Below are 17,829 nucleotides of genomic sequence, written 5' to 3'. Positions count from 1 at the left end.
CTATAATAATATAAACATGAAAGTTACTCTATCTGTATGTCTGTCTGTCCCTCTTTCACGACCAAACCGTTGAACCGAATTTGATAAAATTTGGTATGAAGCGAACTTGATTTCCTAGAAAGGACATAAGCTACCTTTTTGCCTAAGACATGACAACAAAATAAATTCATTAAATTAAATTTAATAATTTTAAATAATAAAATAAGTAATCTTTATTTTAACCGTCGTTCAACAGTCACGTTAGTTCGTATTAAATATCTCAAGATGATGTAATGAAACACTTGTTCATTAAGTGTTGAATCTTTGTCAGCTAATACCGTGTTCGCTCAAACGGTGAAATTGCCAAACGTGGAGCGCTATGAGATGCCACTCTACAAGAGTTTGTTTAGACTCAGGTGTGCCGCAGCTATTTTATCATCTACAACACTCTAACGAATATGAGAAACAAGTTTTATGTATTTTTGGCCCCATCTTAAACTCGAGGAGCATAAATTGACGTTACACTTTACTTGGTGGTAGAGCTTTGTGCAAGTCCGCCTGGGTAGATACCACCCACTCATCAGATATTCTACCGCTAAATAACAGTACGCAGTATTGTTGTGTTCCGGTTTGAAGGCTGAGTCAGTGTAACTACAGGTACAAGGGACATAGCATCGTAGTTCCCAAGGTTGGTGGCGCATTGACGATGTAAGGATAGTTAATATTTCTTACAGCGTCATTGTCTATGAGTGATGGTGATCACTTACCATCAGGTGGCCCATATGCTCGCCAATCTATTCCATAAAAAAAACACACGATATGAAAAGTTAAAATATATAGGTATATTTGAACGTTGAAATAAGGAATACGTTTATATCATATTAAGGGAAATTATTACAATAAAAGAAAAACAAGACACAAGAAAAAACTTTGTTAAGTAATATACTTTCAAAATATTATCGCTTTTCCTTTTTTTCCAAAGTTATAAAATATATAATATAGAGTCACTCAAAGTCACCCCTAAGAATGTCGAAGGAAATGAAAAGTAAGGGGCTGTCTCCTCATACATAGTTAAAAGCTCTTTAAGGCTTATATTTTTTTACGTTCGTCGTTTCGATCTAACCTATCAAAAGAAATATCCCAAGATCGCGATTTACTTCGAATAGCTTCGAAATAGGAATATCAAAATTAATATTCAGATATCTGTTTGAAAGGTATTTTATGATAAGTTTATTTCGTCGAATTATGTCCAACTAGTTGTTGCCCCGGCTTCGCTCGTGTTTTACGAGTTTAGTTGTCATATATTAGGCAAAAAATGTAGAAATTCTGCCACATGTGTATTCCACCCCGCATTGGAACAACGTGGTGGAATATGTTCCAAACCTTCTCCTCTAAGGGAGAGGAGGTCTTTAGCTCAACAGTGGGAATTTACAGGCTGTTGTTGTTGTTGTTGTTGTTGTTATACGTTATTGAAGTTATTAGTAAACTTAAAAAATATAAATACATAAAACAACATGATTATCTTAAGCGAATGTCAATAAAATAATCGAGTAAATAAAATCAAAGTGGATCGTAGAAAAATCTTGCGACGAAAAATTTCGTTATTTTTTTCAACAATGACCGTAACGGAAGTTTTTTAAATCCTTTCTTTGCCCGGTTACCCTTTATTCGAATTTATTTATTCGAGATAAAATATTCGAGGGCTAATTCAATAACGATGCTCCGATTGTGTACAAGAAATTTAAATGATTCCAATCAATTGCTACGGAATGTTTTTTCATTAAAAATTCAAGTTGTATAGGCAATTATTTTAACCCGACTGCATTGAAAGAATGTTTTTATGTATGTTTCGTTGTTCATTGCTAGCTCTTGAATACTTATCTTTCTGTTCTAGCTAGTATTCATGTCCTGTTTTTAATTCAAATGTAGCTTGATTTAAACGAGCTGAGATGGCCCAGTGGTTAGAACGCGTCCATCTTAACCGATGATTACGGGTTCAAACCCAGGCCAGCACCACTATATATATGTGCTTAATTCATGATCATAATTGATCTCGTACTCGGCGGTGAAGGAAAACATTGCGAGGTAATCTGCAAGTGTCTAATTTCATCAAAAAGAATAAATATTATATTTTGGAAATTAATTTTCATATAAGATTTTAAATTAACATGGTTACTTTAATTATTACAGTTATTTAACACGATATATTTACCATTATTATTTTTATTTGGTGGAATTCGATATTTGACATTATCTACGAACTGTTTGTTAACGCCACCGAATTAATTTTCAGTCTTTTGATTGTATACACTTAACAGAAATTAAATATGTGTAAATTGAATTTCCTAATAGTCGTTTCACAGTGTAGAAGCGCTTGCTTTCACGGTCTGCGCTATGTAAATTTAAGCGATGTCTCGTGTCTGCCCACCGACCGATTACAATATAATATGATATCTTAAATCTTGTCGCTTTTGCTCGAGTGCCGTGTCAAACTTGAATGCATTTTGGCTCGCAATTTAGGCGTCCTTTCATCCGGCGACGCCGAGGCTCTTGTGGAAAATAAAATAAGAAGTCGTGAACTGTCTTTGAAGCGGACCCTTTATGGTATTCTGATATAATTTTATTTCAAGATTCATTATACATATATTAAGAAAATATTATTTTAAAGTAGAATATAATTTTGTATCGTAAATGTGTTTGTGCAAAAATAGTGCACGTATATTCTATTATATATGTACAACACGGATGCTTTCTCTTTCTCTATTATCTCAATCTCATACAAACCGAGAGAGTTCGTGCGGACAACCAACGCTTTTAGATTTATAAGCATCACAAATCTTTTAATTTTTTATATTCCGTCACAATTTATATTATTTTCAGTAGTGACGTGACAATATCATTTAGAACAATATTTAAACAATACGAGTACACACAAATACTAATGTTAAAATACATGTTACTGTTGCTTACATAAAATATATGAAAACGTTTTTTTGATAGTTGTAATTCAATCACGCTAACACGACTAAAAATAATTGATTAAACTTAGCCTATCCCTGGGCGAAGCCGAGAGCTGATACTAGCAATAGAATATACCTGACAAATTTAAAAAGCAACTTTTCTGAACAAACATTCTATAGATGACGTAGCTACACAATCCGATATATTAATACACTTATCTGATATTATTTCAACCGTTAATAATGGTCGTGTCTTACGGTCAACGCCTCGTGTAAGAACAACGCGGGCTTACCATCACACGTTACTAATCCCGGAACAAATCTCAATGAAGATCGCGGTAATCCCCTCCCCCCTCGCGGCCCGCTCGCCCCTCGCTCGCCCTCACTCGATTGGCTTTATTAAGGTGTACCAGCCCGCTACAATTATTATGCGTCCCCTGTTTGCGGTGGATGTCGTGTCTATGTTGGATTCCCGTAATTAAGGATTTCTGGCGACTGATATTTAGCGATCTCTGTGCTCGCTGTAAGCCGTAATATGTTGCATTCAAGCGTGTTCGGATTTAACGATATTATGAAACACTATCTTGTAAACTATATCACGTGTATTTGTTTTGTTTACAATCATTTTATTACTGGCAAATAAATGGGTCGTAAGAAATATTAAGCACCATTTATATCGATTTCATGAAAGTAACGGCATGTAACATCCCTTTTAAGATATGACTGCACACCCTTAAAACCAGACAACAATACATTATAATGTTATTTTTCGATTTGATTTTGTCATCTTCGAAAAAAACTTACTTTTAATAATTATGAAAAGTCAAAATAATATTCTCATATAAAACTCAAATACGTGTAATAATTATATTATAATTAGTAATATTCCAGATAATTAAAAATAAAGGAATTGCTACTTAAATCACAAGTCCATTTATTTAGGCCTTGGCGGTTACAATACCTGACTAAGAATTTTAGAAACCACATATATCAATGAAGAACTTCAGCGTCATCACGGCACAGTTAGGAACCCACCAGAATACCATTTGAATCCTCTAGTAAGTCATGCAAGGACAATATATGCGACCTCAAAAAAATTGAATCAAGACAAGAAAATTACGACGATGACGTCACAAAACAAATTAATTAAATATTTAAGAATTTGTCGCGACAATTTGGGAAGTACCTCTCGTTTGTTAGTTGTAATATGATAAAAACTTAGGGAATATTCATTAGATTAACTCGCAAAACTTACGAAAGTAACAAGGAGAGACAACATGAATCCAAAATTGGTGACAACTCCTGAGCGGTTAAAGTTATAAAGCATTTTCGGTGGCCGCGTTGAATACGTAAACAAATACAAGAAGCGATGAATATTGCAAAATATGAATTCAGAATTCGTTTGTAAAGAGCATTCAAAAGTTCATGTTTTGCGAAATACTATTTAACGTTATTGATTACTCCTATTTTGTTTCAAGATGGCAAACACCTCAAGACGAAGTCAAATTCGTCCAATATCAAAATATACTTAATTCAAGTAGGCTTTTGCAAGCATTTTTGAATACTAACTATATGAAGTGAAGGTACCATCGGTTTGGAATTGGAGTTTGTAGATATCTAGAAGAACTGCCAGGAAACTCAGTATCCTTTTAATTTTAGATTTATATAACCTTTATATGTTTTATATATGATAATAAGATCTAAACTTTTTAAGCTAGAATACAACATTATTATTTTATATACATTAACATTATATACATTAATTATTTTCGTTTGACGTTATTAATAGGGAGAGAAGGGGTAAATACTTAAAGAAAAAAAAAGAAGGCACCTGATGGTAAGTCACCACAACCCAGAGATTATGCCACCAATTTTGGAAAATACGTCACTATGGTCCTTGTGCCTATTGTGACACTGGCTTCAAACGTCCTTAGAATATGTCGTGAAGGGGTAGTAGATAGACAAGCTTGCATAAAGCCATACCAAATAATAAAAAAAAAACAGTATAGGAATTTATTAATAAATATCACAGAACAATATATTATAAGTTACTTAACTTCAGGATTCAGGATTTCAGAATCGAAAGTGTGTCTACGAGTTGTGTTGTGTTCGCTTCCCACGAAACAGGATAATTGAAGTAGGGATTTATATGTTTTCGATCTACGATCTACTACAGTTGCTACGTACTCGGTTTTATGCTGTAAAATCGGTATATTTGTTTGTACCGAGTGAAATTGCATGGGCAGTCGTTGCATTCGTTTATACATATATAAGAACATATAATTCAAGCTGTTCACGTCAATAGTCGAAAATTAAAGCGATGGTACTCTGCAAAGGGTAAACTGCAAACCGTAGGTACTTATATAATAATATAATATGATGACTCGAGTATTGTGGTAATATGCTGAGATGGCCCAGTGGTTAGAACGCGTGCATCTTAACCGATGATTGTGGGTTCAAGCCCAGGCAAGCACCACTATATATATATGTGCTTAATTTGTGTTTATAATTCATTCGTGTAGAAACCTGCATGTGTCTAATTTCATCGAAATTCTGCCACATGTGCATGCCCCCAACCCGCATTGGAACAGCATGGTGGAATATGTTCCAAACCCTCACCTTAATGGAAGAGGAGGCCTTATCCCAGCAGTGGGAAATTTACAGGCTATATAAATATATTTATATACATTTGTTCAGTGATTAAATATGAATCAATTACTAAAGTGGTTAAAAACTGAAACTGGTTTTGTGTTAGACACCTAATGAAATGATCCTAAAGATTGTACGGACTTAATACCGTTGTGCTATTAAGACGTAGAATATATATTTAAAAAAAGTGAGCAATATTTCATAATAAAACGGTAATAGACAGCGAAGTTTAATGTAAGTAAATTATTTTAATGGCTGCAGCACTTTAAATACTTGAAGCTAAACGGTGTAATGGGAACTAAGCGGTAACGGGCAAAGACAAAAGCTCTTACAATTGGACAATGACGAATGCGGTAAAAAAGCAAATAGTTCGGAAACGGCGCCCGGGTTGAACGATGTTCGGAAATTGGAAACACTGCATTAGCTGGTAACGTCGCGATACCGACGAATTATGAGCCTTCGGAACGGGATAATGTCACTCCAATTAGGTAACCACGTATCACAGAACACAATGCCTGTTCGTTATTGAATTGAAAACGAAAAAATCATAAACACTTTGTATATAGAAATATCTGACAAGCGCCGCGTTGTATTATTTAAGAGAAAAAACAATAAAGAAAGAGCGATAAGCATTTCAAACAAACTAAACTATATCGAGTCGGAGAGAAGTTTTGTTTTCAACGTTTCGAAAGGTACATTTACAATTCTTTGAATTTTTCCCAATAATAATGAATAAATAATATCGAAAACCTTCATAAAATATTATTATCTTATTTGAGATATTTGACAGGGGTCTGATAAACAAGCAAATGATGAAACGATTTTATTTAGTGGTAAACGCAATTCTTAAAAGGGTATCTATGTTGGAAGCTCTTTAGATGATTTTTTAAGACGTTCACTTAATAACTTAGACCGATACATTACTTTGTTGAGTAAGTATATTGTTGCCTCTATATGACTATATCGTCAGGATACAGAACGCCTTTGGAACAAACGTCAAACTTCTGTTCGGACCGGTAAAAAGATAGGTATTGGGTTTTCTAATGAAAGACACCCAATGACAGTGGAGTCAGGAAGTTGGAAGTGTCAACCAGGGCAGGGTTCTTTTTTCAAGCCGGTGGTTGTTAATTTGACAATCATTAAGTAAATTTAATTCTTCTATATTAAAAAATAGGTATGTGACTTGATTCTTAGACTTCCGTGCCTCGGTAAGCACGTAAAGCCGTTTGTCCTGCGCCTGAACTTTTCCGATCAGGTCAGAATTACCGTCCCATAGGATAATGAGAATGATTGAACAGAGAGTTCAACTGTGTAGACACACTTGTGCACCATAATATGTGTTGTGTAGTTAGTCTCTTTTGAAATCGGGCGACATAATCTTTGATGCTATATAATGCTATATAGATAGATAGTTTGAATGGTACCTAATAATCCCATAAAATACGAAGAGAGATCAAGTATTCCAGAATAGTGATAACGGATTGGTTATACGAATATTAACTCAGCACTGACGTAGTTGAGAACTCATTAGCGGTATATATTATAGCAGGATGAAGAACCCTATGACGTCATTCCTTGTCGGTCGAACAAGTCTATATGGAAGAAAAATGCAATAACGGAGAAAATTCAAATTGCGACGTGATGAAATTCTTGACCAAGGAATATATGCTAGAATCGTAAATAATCGTAAAAATATAGATTTCACTCTTATAAACAAAAGGTGATAAGTTGCATAATTTATTTAAACAAGAGAATTGACAGAAGGCGACCCTCGCCACGAGATAACCAGGGCATGCATCATTGAGCAGTTTGAGAAGTAAGCTGCTTAAAGAAACTTACATCTGCGTAAGTTAAAGTATCGGAGATACTTGGTGATTTGGTAGGGCTTCTTGCCCGTTTGGGAAGGTACCAACTAATCATTATATATTCAACTACTTTATTTCAACCACAAAAGACAAAAGTCAACTAAAAAAAATTGACAGGAATAGACGCAATATCATTGTTAGAAAGCATGAACGATCTCTGATATTAATGATCGATTTTCAAAGAATCACTATATAGCTGATCTGTTAGCTGATCGCATGGTATATGTTCATATAAATTTTGTTTATCTTCATTCCCTCTTTGACATATAATCATAAGTAATCTTGGTGGCGCGTTGATGGTGTAAGGTGATTAACATAGTAGGTTATAAATAGTCTTGTATTGATAAGGCGGAACAATTTATTTTTTCAGAGTTAGTCACAGAATAACTGCGATATTTTTTACATATGCAGTACTTTGAACGAAGAGCATGCAATGAGAAGCAGCTGACGCTGAGCAAATAATTCTTGTTTTACAATAATTCTTAGCGAATTAATCTCAAGATTTCTGTATTGTTCTAAAGATATATCTTAGTTCAAAACTGAGCAAAACAGTATGATTAGGTATTTACGAAGTTTATAATTAGCTGAAAGTGAGCAATACAGCGCCGCACAGCCGTGGGCAAAGCTTATCAAATATGTATCCTCCTACCTGCGTGCCTCCTGTGTACCGGATTTATTTAGGATATGCATGAGGGTACGATTTAAATTTTAAACGGATTGCGCCCTTGGATTTTAGACCGTTATGTTTGGTAAATCTATTACTAGTATACACAATCTAAGTTTCATCTTTATGTTTCAATTTGATAGTCGCTCGAGTTACTTCCATAAGTTCATGGAAAACTTGAACTAGGTTTTCTTTTAAAGTTTTTCCTCTGTCATTATAAGGTTTAAAGTGTTACTTGTATTATGAATGCGAAAGTTTGTAAGTACAAAAACTTGGTAGGCTTGTAGGGCAGTGTCGCTAAGCAAATTATTTTATTATAGAGGATACAAGTCAATTGGTCTGTGTTTTTAGGAATGTTACTGGAAATTAAACATCATCTACTTGAATTATTCTAGATCACCTTTTCTTCCATTTATACCGGTCAGTCAGCACCTCCACATTAACGAATATTTCTATACCATTAAAATCAAAAGATACATTATTCATGAAACTTTTACAAGCACTATTGAATCGTAATTTAACAACTATATCAAGTAAAGCTACCACTACTTCGAAATGTAGATTAGTAGCAGAACCAGCAAGAAACTCAGTAGTTACTCTTTTTCAACACTTAAAAATAAAAATTAATGTTAGTTCATTCATACAATTCATCCAACTTGTCCTTAGTTTTCATCTTCCTTTCTATCCATCAATACTCACATGCTATTCCTCACCAACATATGTAACCTTTGTAATTTAATAGACAATCTATATGTTATTACCGCTGATTAAACTTTTTTAGTAATTACGTCATCAAACTTTACAACCAAGCATTTTTAGTAAGTTCTTTATCATCTCCATACATGTGAACACGTCCTTATCAATTCTTCGCCCTTTACACGGCCCAACATCCGATCCACACTCAACAGTTCTCATTATTAATTTTTTCCTCAATTAATTCAAAATAGAAATGTAAAAATCCGACATATGTCATTACGGTTTAGTAAAATTTATTTCCCTTCATTATTATAATCATTGCAACCGATGATTGTATATATAAAATATCAGTTAGTATCATTGAAAATAAAATGTCTTATTTACTTAATGATAGGGTTTAGTGCAAACTCTAGGTAGGTACTTATTTATCACATATTCTACCACCAAACAGCCAGTGTAATTAAAGGCACGAGGGATGTAATACCTTAGCGCCAATTTCACCAGCTTAATGTTCTCATTGGCAATGTAAGGCATATTTCTTACAGAGTTCTGGTTTATGAGCGGTGGTGACATACCATCAGGTGGCTCACCATTCCACTATTTATATCTATATTAAGATTATAAATGTGAATGTAGCCCTGTCTGTCTATCTGTCACTCTTTCACGATCAAGACGCTGAACCGAATTTGATGAAATTTGGTATGAAGCAAACTTGAACTCCAGGAAGGACATACGCTACTTTTTTGTCTGACACATGGGAAACACCAGAGGCGGCGCAAGATCGAATCTCAATGTGGGCAAGAGTTTGCGAAGGCCTTGTTTTTTTCGGGCGCGAGGCCCTTTGCACTTATGGTGTACCACTAGGAACCACTACTTTAAAATGCAAGCAAAGCTAGTAAATAGAAAAAACAAATTACATTTATGTGTTTACTGCTATGTACATTGTACAGCTATATGAAACCTATATGAACCCTTCATAAGTACATAGATCATCCCAGTAAGAGAATTCTAAAAGTAGGTCGTGCAGTTTTGTCGGTGTTGAATTCCTGTATCACGAAGACGCTAACGTGTATTGGTAATTAAGGCAATTAACAGATCGTAATTTAGTTACGTAATTACGTTGATGTACAAATGTCCCAGAGGCGAGAATACGTGGATTATATATCGCGGGTTCGAAGCTGAGTAACAATGAGAAATCATGTAATTAATTTGTGTTTAATTGGAATTCATTTTAATTTTGGTGCAGGAAACTTCCTGTAGACCCTTGTAGCGCATTGAAATCTTTCCTTAGAGAGGCAGTGAGATATTTATAGTTACTTTATTTTCTACAGATTAATTTAGAAGACTATGACCAATCTATAATGTAAAAATGTGTTAGTAATTCTATCCGTATGTCGCTTTTTCATGAAGGCACTTTGCACTCCTTTAACTATTCTCTTTACAAAGTCCTTGAACACTGGTTGTATGCCACAGGAGTGGAAGAAATCTTTAATCACACCTATTTTTAAACAAGGCGATAAAAATAATGTTAAAAACTACCGTGGCATTTCAAAATTGTCTGTGATTCCTAAGATGTTTGAAAAAATTATTTTGATACCTTGTTTCCGTTATTAAGGCCTTTACTTATACCAAATCAACATGGATTCATCAATAAACGCTCAACTGAGTCAAATCTTTGTGAATTTCTTGATATAGTATTGAAAGCTATGGAAGATGGTCACTAGGTGGATGCCGTGTACACCGATTATTCGAAAGCTTTTGATAAAATTTCTCATAATCTGTTGCAAAAAAAACTAGAAAACATCGGTGTACACGGCGATCTTCTGCGATGGTTGACATCCTACCTTCGTGATCGTACTCAAGCTGTCGCAGTTAAAGGGTTTACTTCTACTTTTGTACCTATAACATCCGGTGTGCCTCAGGGTTCCCACCTTGGTCCCTTATTATTTAACGTCTTTATCAATGACTTAACATGCTGCTTCTTAAACTCACAGTTTTTACTCTATGCCGATGATACAAAAATTTTCAAAGTTATAAGAGATAACCAGGATTGTATCGAACTCCAAAATGATCTAAATAGTTTAGGACAGTACTGCAAATCTAATGGTTTACAACTAAATTTTGCTAAATGTTGTATTATAACATTTTCAAGGAAAAAAATGCAACACTCTTTTAATTATTCAATGTTTGGTGTTAAATTGCGAAGGGTAACTGAGGTACGGGATCTTGGTGTACACCTTGATAGCCAACTCGTGTTCGATAAGCATATTGAAAAAATTACTCTAAAATCTTACCAAATGTTGGGCTTCATCTTCAGGCAAGGTACTGACTTTAGGAACCCTAATACACACATTATACTTTATAATGCTTACGTTCGATCACACTTGGAATATGCATCGACTGTATGGAATCCATGTTATGCTAAGTATATTCAAGCAATCGAAACAATTAAAAATAAATTTCTTAAAAAATTAAAATATAAATTTGGTCACGCTTTGCCTATTCTACTGTCCAATTGTTTCTATTTAAAATTATTAACAGCCTTATAGATTCGCCTTATCTCCTAAATAAAATATTATTTAACTGTCCTCGCTTAAGTGCTCGGTACAAAGCTACTTTCGCAACTCCAAATCATAAAACAAATTATTACAAAAATAGTTTTATAGTAAGATCGTGTAGCAACTATAACGATAAATATAACCACATAGACTTGTTCAGCAGCGGTCTCAGTAAGTTTAACTCGATACTTAGAAATAATTAGATTAAGATTTGTTATTAACTTTTTTTTCCTTTTTCATATTTCACATGATATAAGTTTGGTTTATATACATTCATACAGTTGTTAGATTTTTGTTTTTTTTTTTAATTACCATACATTTATAATTTTACTGTTTTATCTTTTTTATATATATGTTCACTTCCAGATTAATTATTTGTGGAAACTGTATTGGCATGTGTGTTATTTAAGGTTTATAAGTTTTATGTAATATAAAATATGCTGTTTGTTTCACTTACTTACAAATAAATAAATAAATAAATAAATGACCAAACCGCTGAACTGAATTTATGAAATTTGGTATGAAGCAAGCTTGAACTCCAAGGAAGGACATCGGCTACTTTTTTAAGCCGCGCGCGACGAATAATATACAAAAAAAGAATATTGAAGGAAACATTTTAAAAGTACTTACTGTTCTTAGTGAAGGTAACAATCTTGAGCACTTTCCCGTATCGCTGGAAGATTGAATAGAGCACGTCGAGCACTATCGGGTACAGCATGTGCTCAATTATGACGCGCAGCACTGTGTTGGGCCCGCCCTGCGAAAAGAAAACGTTATTACAGATATTTTCTACATGATTGTACATTAATTACTGAAATTTTAGATACATATTATCTATTTCCTTCCACTAACCCGCATTGGAGCTTCCACCAACCCGCATTGGAACAGCGTGGTGGAATATGTTCCAAACCTTCTCCTCAAAGGGAGAGGAGGCCTTTAGCCCAGCAGTGGGAATTTACAGGCTGTTGTTGTTGTTATTGTTTCTATTTATTTCAGTGCCAATATTAGGATGATCATCACTGGCATCAGTATACCAATTATTATAATCATTTTATTTATTCACTCAAACTTAATGATCACATACATATATATTCCTACACTTGCCAAACATAAAAATAAATTGCTCATTCTTGATACGGAAATATATTACGAATATGTATAGGTGTTAATAAAATTGGTAAATGTATACTTAGACAACCTAATTCCAAAATTGAATGAACATTTGAAGGGAAAATAATAACTCAAAACTCACTCAGATTGCATATACAGACACTATAGAAAATCTGAAACGTGTCGCATTTGAAAAACCTACTGAAAAAGGCTCCACGTTCTCTCAAGATAACACTTCCATTTTTAAACAGATATAAAAGAGCTAAGCGAAACCCGTTTAATTATATTTAAACTGTAAACAGTATGTATTTAATGTAATAACAAGGCAACACTGGGAGAGTGCGAAGGTTTATTATGCGATTATCGTCAGATTTTTGTTGCAAAGTATTTAGCGGTGTCGGTAGTAATCAGTTTGCATAGTAAACAATTTTTCCTTTCCTCACAAGTTCCACCAATTTATATCTTGGCCGCAGGATCTCCCTCTAGACTCGAAATCTGATTTACGGTATGGGCTTGTAATATTTAAGATGATCTTGTAATCAGCTTTGCTTCGGTTTAGTGCTAAATAGATAATCTTCTTTGCTTTACTTCACCCACAGGCGACGTTAATGTAAGATTTAATACCTCGAATGTATAGCGAGCCATTATCATGATATATTATGTTATTAAGAAACTAAATCAAATTTCAAGTTCATTTCGCTCGCTGTTTCACGAATTTCGGTGATATACGCATTGACTCGAGATGGCCCAGTGGTTAGAACGCGTGCATCTTAACCGATGATTGCAGGTTCAAATCCAGGCAAGCACCGCTGATTCATGTGCTTAATTTGTCTTTATAATTCATCTCGTGCTTAGCGGTGAAGGAAAATATCGTGAGGAAACCTGCGTGTGACAAATATCATAGAAATTCTGCCATATGTGCATTCCACCAACCCGCATTGGAACAGCGTGGTGGAATATGTTCCAAACCTTCTCCTCAAAGGGAGAGGACGCCTTTAGCCCAGCAGTGGGAATTTACAGGCTGTTGTTGACGCATTGACTCAACGTCGTTAGTTATTTTTAATGGATTGATAATATATAATATAATTACTATACGTTGAGCCGCGAAAGAAACGAATATTGTCATCTGTATTGTCAACACGCGTTGATATAACAATGCCATGTGCTCGGATTAAGATAAGGCGACTTTGTCAAATATTTTGACGAAGTTTTACGTTCGTTTTGGTGCGTTCAAAAGACAGAGTTCTAACTTTTAAACTTAAATATACCTATTTGCTTAATATTTATAATATTTTATTAGTAATTTTAGCATTTTATATTATTTTTGAACTGCCTCGCTGGATAGGTTCTGACATAGATTCAAAGTCGAAGTAATAGTAATAGTTTTCTGGTGTTTTGTCAAAATTTTTAGATAGTCGGAAGTTACGATGTTTGAAGTTCATGTTCTGAATGCGCATGAGATAAAAGCATGTAAAGATTGCGTCTCGCATCTGTTGTTCCTCTAAGGGAAAGTTCCTCTCAAAGATATCAAGTGATAGTCACTGTGTTTACCTAAACAGTCATGTACATGTCCTCAATTCGGTATTGAAATGATATTTGAGTTTTTTTTTTTTTTAATTCATCTGTAGGCACACTGCCAAAACACCTAATGGTATGTGGTTAATACTCATGAAATTTTATTTTTTTCCTACATAACCTTTGGCCCTCCAACTATGAAACTGAGATGTTATGTGCCTTGTGCCTGTAGTTACACTAGCTCACTCTTCCTTTCAATCAGAACACAACAATACTAACTACTACTGCTCGGCCGGAGAATATATAACAATACCTACCCAGACGGTCCTGCAGCCCTACTACCAAGATATTTCAAAATTTTGAATTAAAACAAGCCTTTATCGTATGGTAATCTGATATTTCGATACTTATTGCATTGATATTTTGAAATAATTTGACCAAAATAAAACTGTAATTGTATTCGATATATAATCATTTAGGTTAGTTAGGTAGTTATATTGATTTCATACTTAAGTTTGATAATAAAGTGGCCTGTTGACTATATAAAGATTACTAATACCAAAAAATTCGGATACAAAAGCGAAATTCCGCTCGCTTATTAATAACGAAATGTCAAAAACTGTAACAGCTACAAATTTAAAATTTGGTAGAAAGGTTCCGTACAGGATGTAGAAATCTGCTAACGTATTTATGAAACTCAAAAATTTTGGATGTTTTTATAAATTTCCTCTGTTGTTTAACTAAGAAAATTCGAAATTTAAAATGTATGCTCTATAGTCTATAGATGATGTGGAGTCGAACTACTAATGTATCTTTATAAATCAACCTCATTTGGGGGCTAAAACAGGGGATGCTTGTTTAGTATATAAATATATTTTAAGCTATAATAATAATAGTATTTTGTAAATTACATACAGTCATTACCTGTATTTCAGTGCCACCATTTGCAGGTTGCAGCGCTGCGCCCGCGCCGGCAACGAGCGCTGCGCCCGCACTGTTTGAAATGGCCTGTGCAGCCTGAAGCGCCGCCTGCGCTGACGCCGACTACGGAAAATGAAATATAATACTATTTAATCTGTTTCACATAATCTATCTAATAACGGATTATTATAAAATGATCATGCTCTTTAGTAAACAATGATTTTCTTTCAAATTTGTTTTAAGAATGCAATCAAGCAAATTGGCTACCTAAAAGTGGTCAATGGCCATTGAAATTAGCAGCATACGAGGTATAAATTATTCCTAATATTGTCAATACGGCGATAGCTTTGGGATCTAGGATTCTAAGTCCCTTGTGCCGGTAATTACACGGTCTCATTCATCCTACCCGAAACACGGAAATATTAATCAGTATTGCTGTTACGCGGTAGAATAATTGATGAGTGGATCTCCGACTCAAACCCACAAAGGCCTGTGACAAAGTCATCGACTAACGTATGCCATTACTAGTTTAGTCAGATCATCACGTCCTATTCAATATAAATAATATCCTAAATTGTCCATAAAAGAACAATGTGATTTTAAACAAAAAGGAACAAAACATATATCTGTATATATAACTAGGATCAGATACAATATCACATACATTTAATATGACAAGAATTAATCGCAAGTTTAAATAGAGAATTGTATGACAGGAAAAGCATTGCCTTACAAATATCTTTTTACAACAAGCTCGGGTCATATAAGAGTACATTATTACATCGAATAAACAACATTAGAGTCACGTAAAAATAAATATGTCCACTTATCTCCCATAAGTCGGGGCACAATGGAACGCAATGGGAGTTATCTCTCACACACCTTGGACTGTCCTTAGAGCACGAGATAACATTGACCGCCGCAAACAAAGGGCGCCCATAAACTAAATAAACTTATTCTGTATCGTCGGGAAATTCGTTATTTTCTCGGAAACAGCGAGTTGAAGATGCCTCGGCTTCGCGTGGACAAGATTACGAGGAAGGGAGAATGGTACGAAACAAAAAGGCCGAATCCAAAAAGTTTTGCACTCAAAACTACACTCCAGTACTCAAATATCGTTTTAATAAACAATTAAGGCTTACTACGTATACATTTCACTATACAATTAGTGAGTTTATGTTTGACAGCACACCTTGGAAATGAAACGATTGCCTCCTAGCTGTGTCTATTCATACATATTTTGATTAAATTTATTTGACAAAAAAAAGACCCACTGCGTTTCTTTCACCGGTTTTTCTCAGATCATGGTATTCCTTTTTCCGAACTGGTGGTGTTTAATTTGACAATCAATAAGAAAGTGTAATGTTTCTACATTGAATAAAGTTATTTGAGTTTGAGTTTAAATTTATTTCAAGTGTATTTAAAGTATATATAACGCATTGGTGAAAGACATAATGACCGCACCGGCCGGCACTCTTTGATCCTATATTTTCCATGGCTTTGTGCTCGACGACAAGTTGACAAGCGTGCAGGCCAGACGCAAAAATAAGGCTTTAAACGTGTCACTGTAAGCCTGCCGTCGACGCCAAAGGCTCCGCTACAAATTCATGTTGACTTTCTTTTGTCTTTCCCTCTTGTTCTTTCATCGATCTTTTAAACATTGTTTGACGTTCATAATTATTATCGATATTAATTTACGTTCGAAATTTGAATTTATATAATTTACAGTATTTATTGAATTTGGAGGTTATTAAACCCTCTTCTCAACTTGGGTTTAGTTGACACGTGGTCTTGTTTTACTTTACAATCATCATCATCACTACATATTATAAAACAAAGTCCTCCTGCGTCTGCCTGTCTGTATGTTTGCGACAAACTCGAAAACTGCTTAACGGATTTTCATGCGGTTTTTACTTATAGACAGCGGGATTCATAAGGAAGGTTTAGGTATATATATTATAACTGTAAGTAAATAAGTTGAAAGGAAACGACAATTGTTAAACGTGTCGGAAAAAAGCAACAAAAAAAAATATAAAAAACTTATATATATAATCTAATGTATTGTACAGAAAATTAGGCTTATAAAATACAAAAATAACTCAATATTTTAATTCGTGATAGTAGATAAAAAATCAAATTACCATCCACTGCACCATTTCGAATATATAAATAGAAAATAAGTTATCAAATAAAAGGAATATTGAATCGTATTAGCTTAAGTTACCATAATCGAAACTAAAAATATAAAAGCAAGGAACGAATAATTGAAATCCCGATTTGTTGGAAATATTTTTCCAATAACATTGTGGAAAGTGCAGTGGCGAACTCTGGAGTTATTTAAAAGGTCTTATTCACAGGACGTACAATCTTTCAGCGCGACCAGAGGCAGACGGAGGCGAGTAGATGCGACAAAATAACCCCAGCCGCCATTGGAGACTTCCATTCAGCCACAAAAACCTTTTGCATTGCATGATTGATCAAAGTCTTGCACTATACGATCTTTATAATGCATCAGTGTTCAATAAAACCGAATCTATAAATGTGGGTTAGGGTTTTCATATTGAAAAGTTGAAATCGTTTTTTTTTTTTCTGTTTTTGAATCGTCACTTTGCTTAACTATCGACTTAAAAGTAGAATCTACCAAACTTTAGCAGGGAGGGAAGTTTTTTTTTCATCAATTTGATATATGGAAAGTTTTTTCGTGAACGTTTTCGGAAATACGAAATATACTTTATTGGTGTACTCAGTAACACTTTTAAAGTGTCGTCTTTTAAGATAAATCAAATTTAAATCTACTATTAGAACGAAATCTCTATGAAAGTGTGTTTTTATAATCATTTTATGAGCCATATTAGATTCATGTAATAATAACATATAATAAAAATTAATGAATTTTCTAGTCTCCAAGTGTT

The 17,829-nt window shown here is 34.2% G+C and overlaps 1 protein-coding gene across 10 annotated transcripts in view; it reads right to left on the bottom strand.

The window, feature by feature from the left end:
- Positions 1–17,829, bottom strand: part of LOC124530653 (polypyrimidine tract-binding protein 1) — a 506,488-nt gene that overhangs the window by 22,204 nt on the left and 466,455 nt on the right. For 7 of the 10 annotated variants that reach the window (XM_047104894.1, XM_047104897.1, XM_047104896.1 and 4 more), the window contains 2 exons: positions 14,912–15,040; positions 12,002–12,128 (listed from right to left, as the gene is read on the bottom strand). In XM_047104894.1, the coding sequence (XP_046960850.1) occupies positions 12,002–12,128; positions 14,912–15,040 (256 nt within the window). The remainder of the gene's footprint in view (positions 1–12,001; positions 12,129–14,911; positions 15,041–17,829) is intronic. The other 3 variants (XM_047104895.1, XM_047104898.1, XM_047104903.1) reach the window with 2 other exon arrangements.

Source organism: Vanessa cardui, chromosome 6, assembly GCF_905220365.1.
Source record: "Vanessa cardui chromosome 6, ilVanCard2.1, whole genome shotgun sequence".
Classification (NCBI taxonomy): domain Eukaryota; kingdom Metazoa; phylum Arthropoda; class Insecta; order Lepidoptera; family Nymphalidae; genus Vanessa; species Vanessa cardui.
The sequence above is the reverse complement of the archived record's forward strand: the minus strand, read 5'-3'. Positions and strand labels throughout refer to the sequence as shown.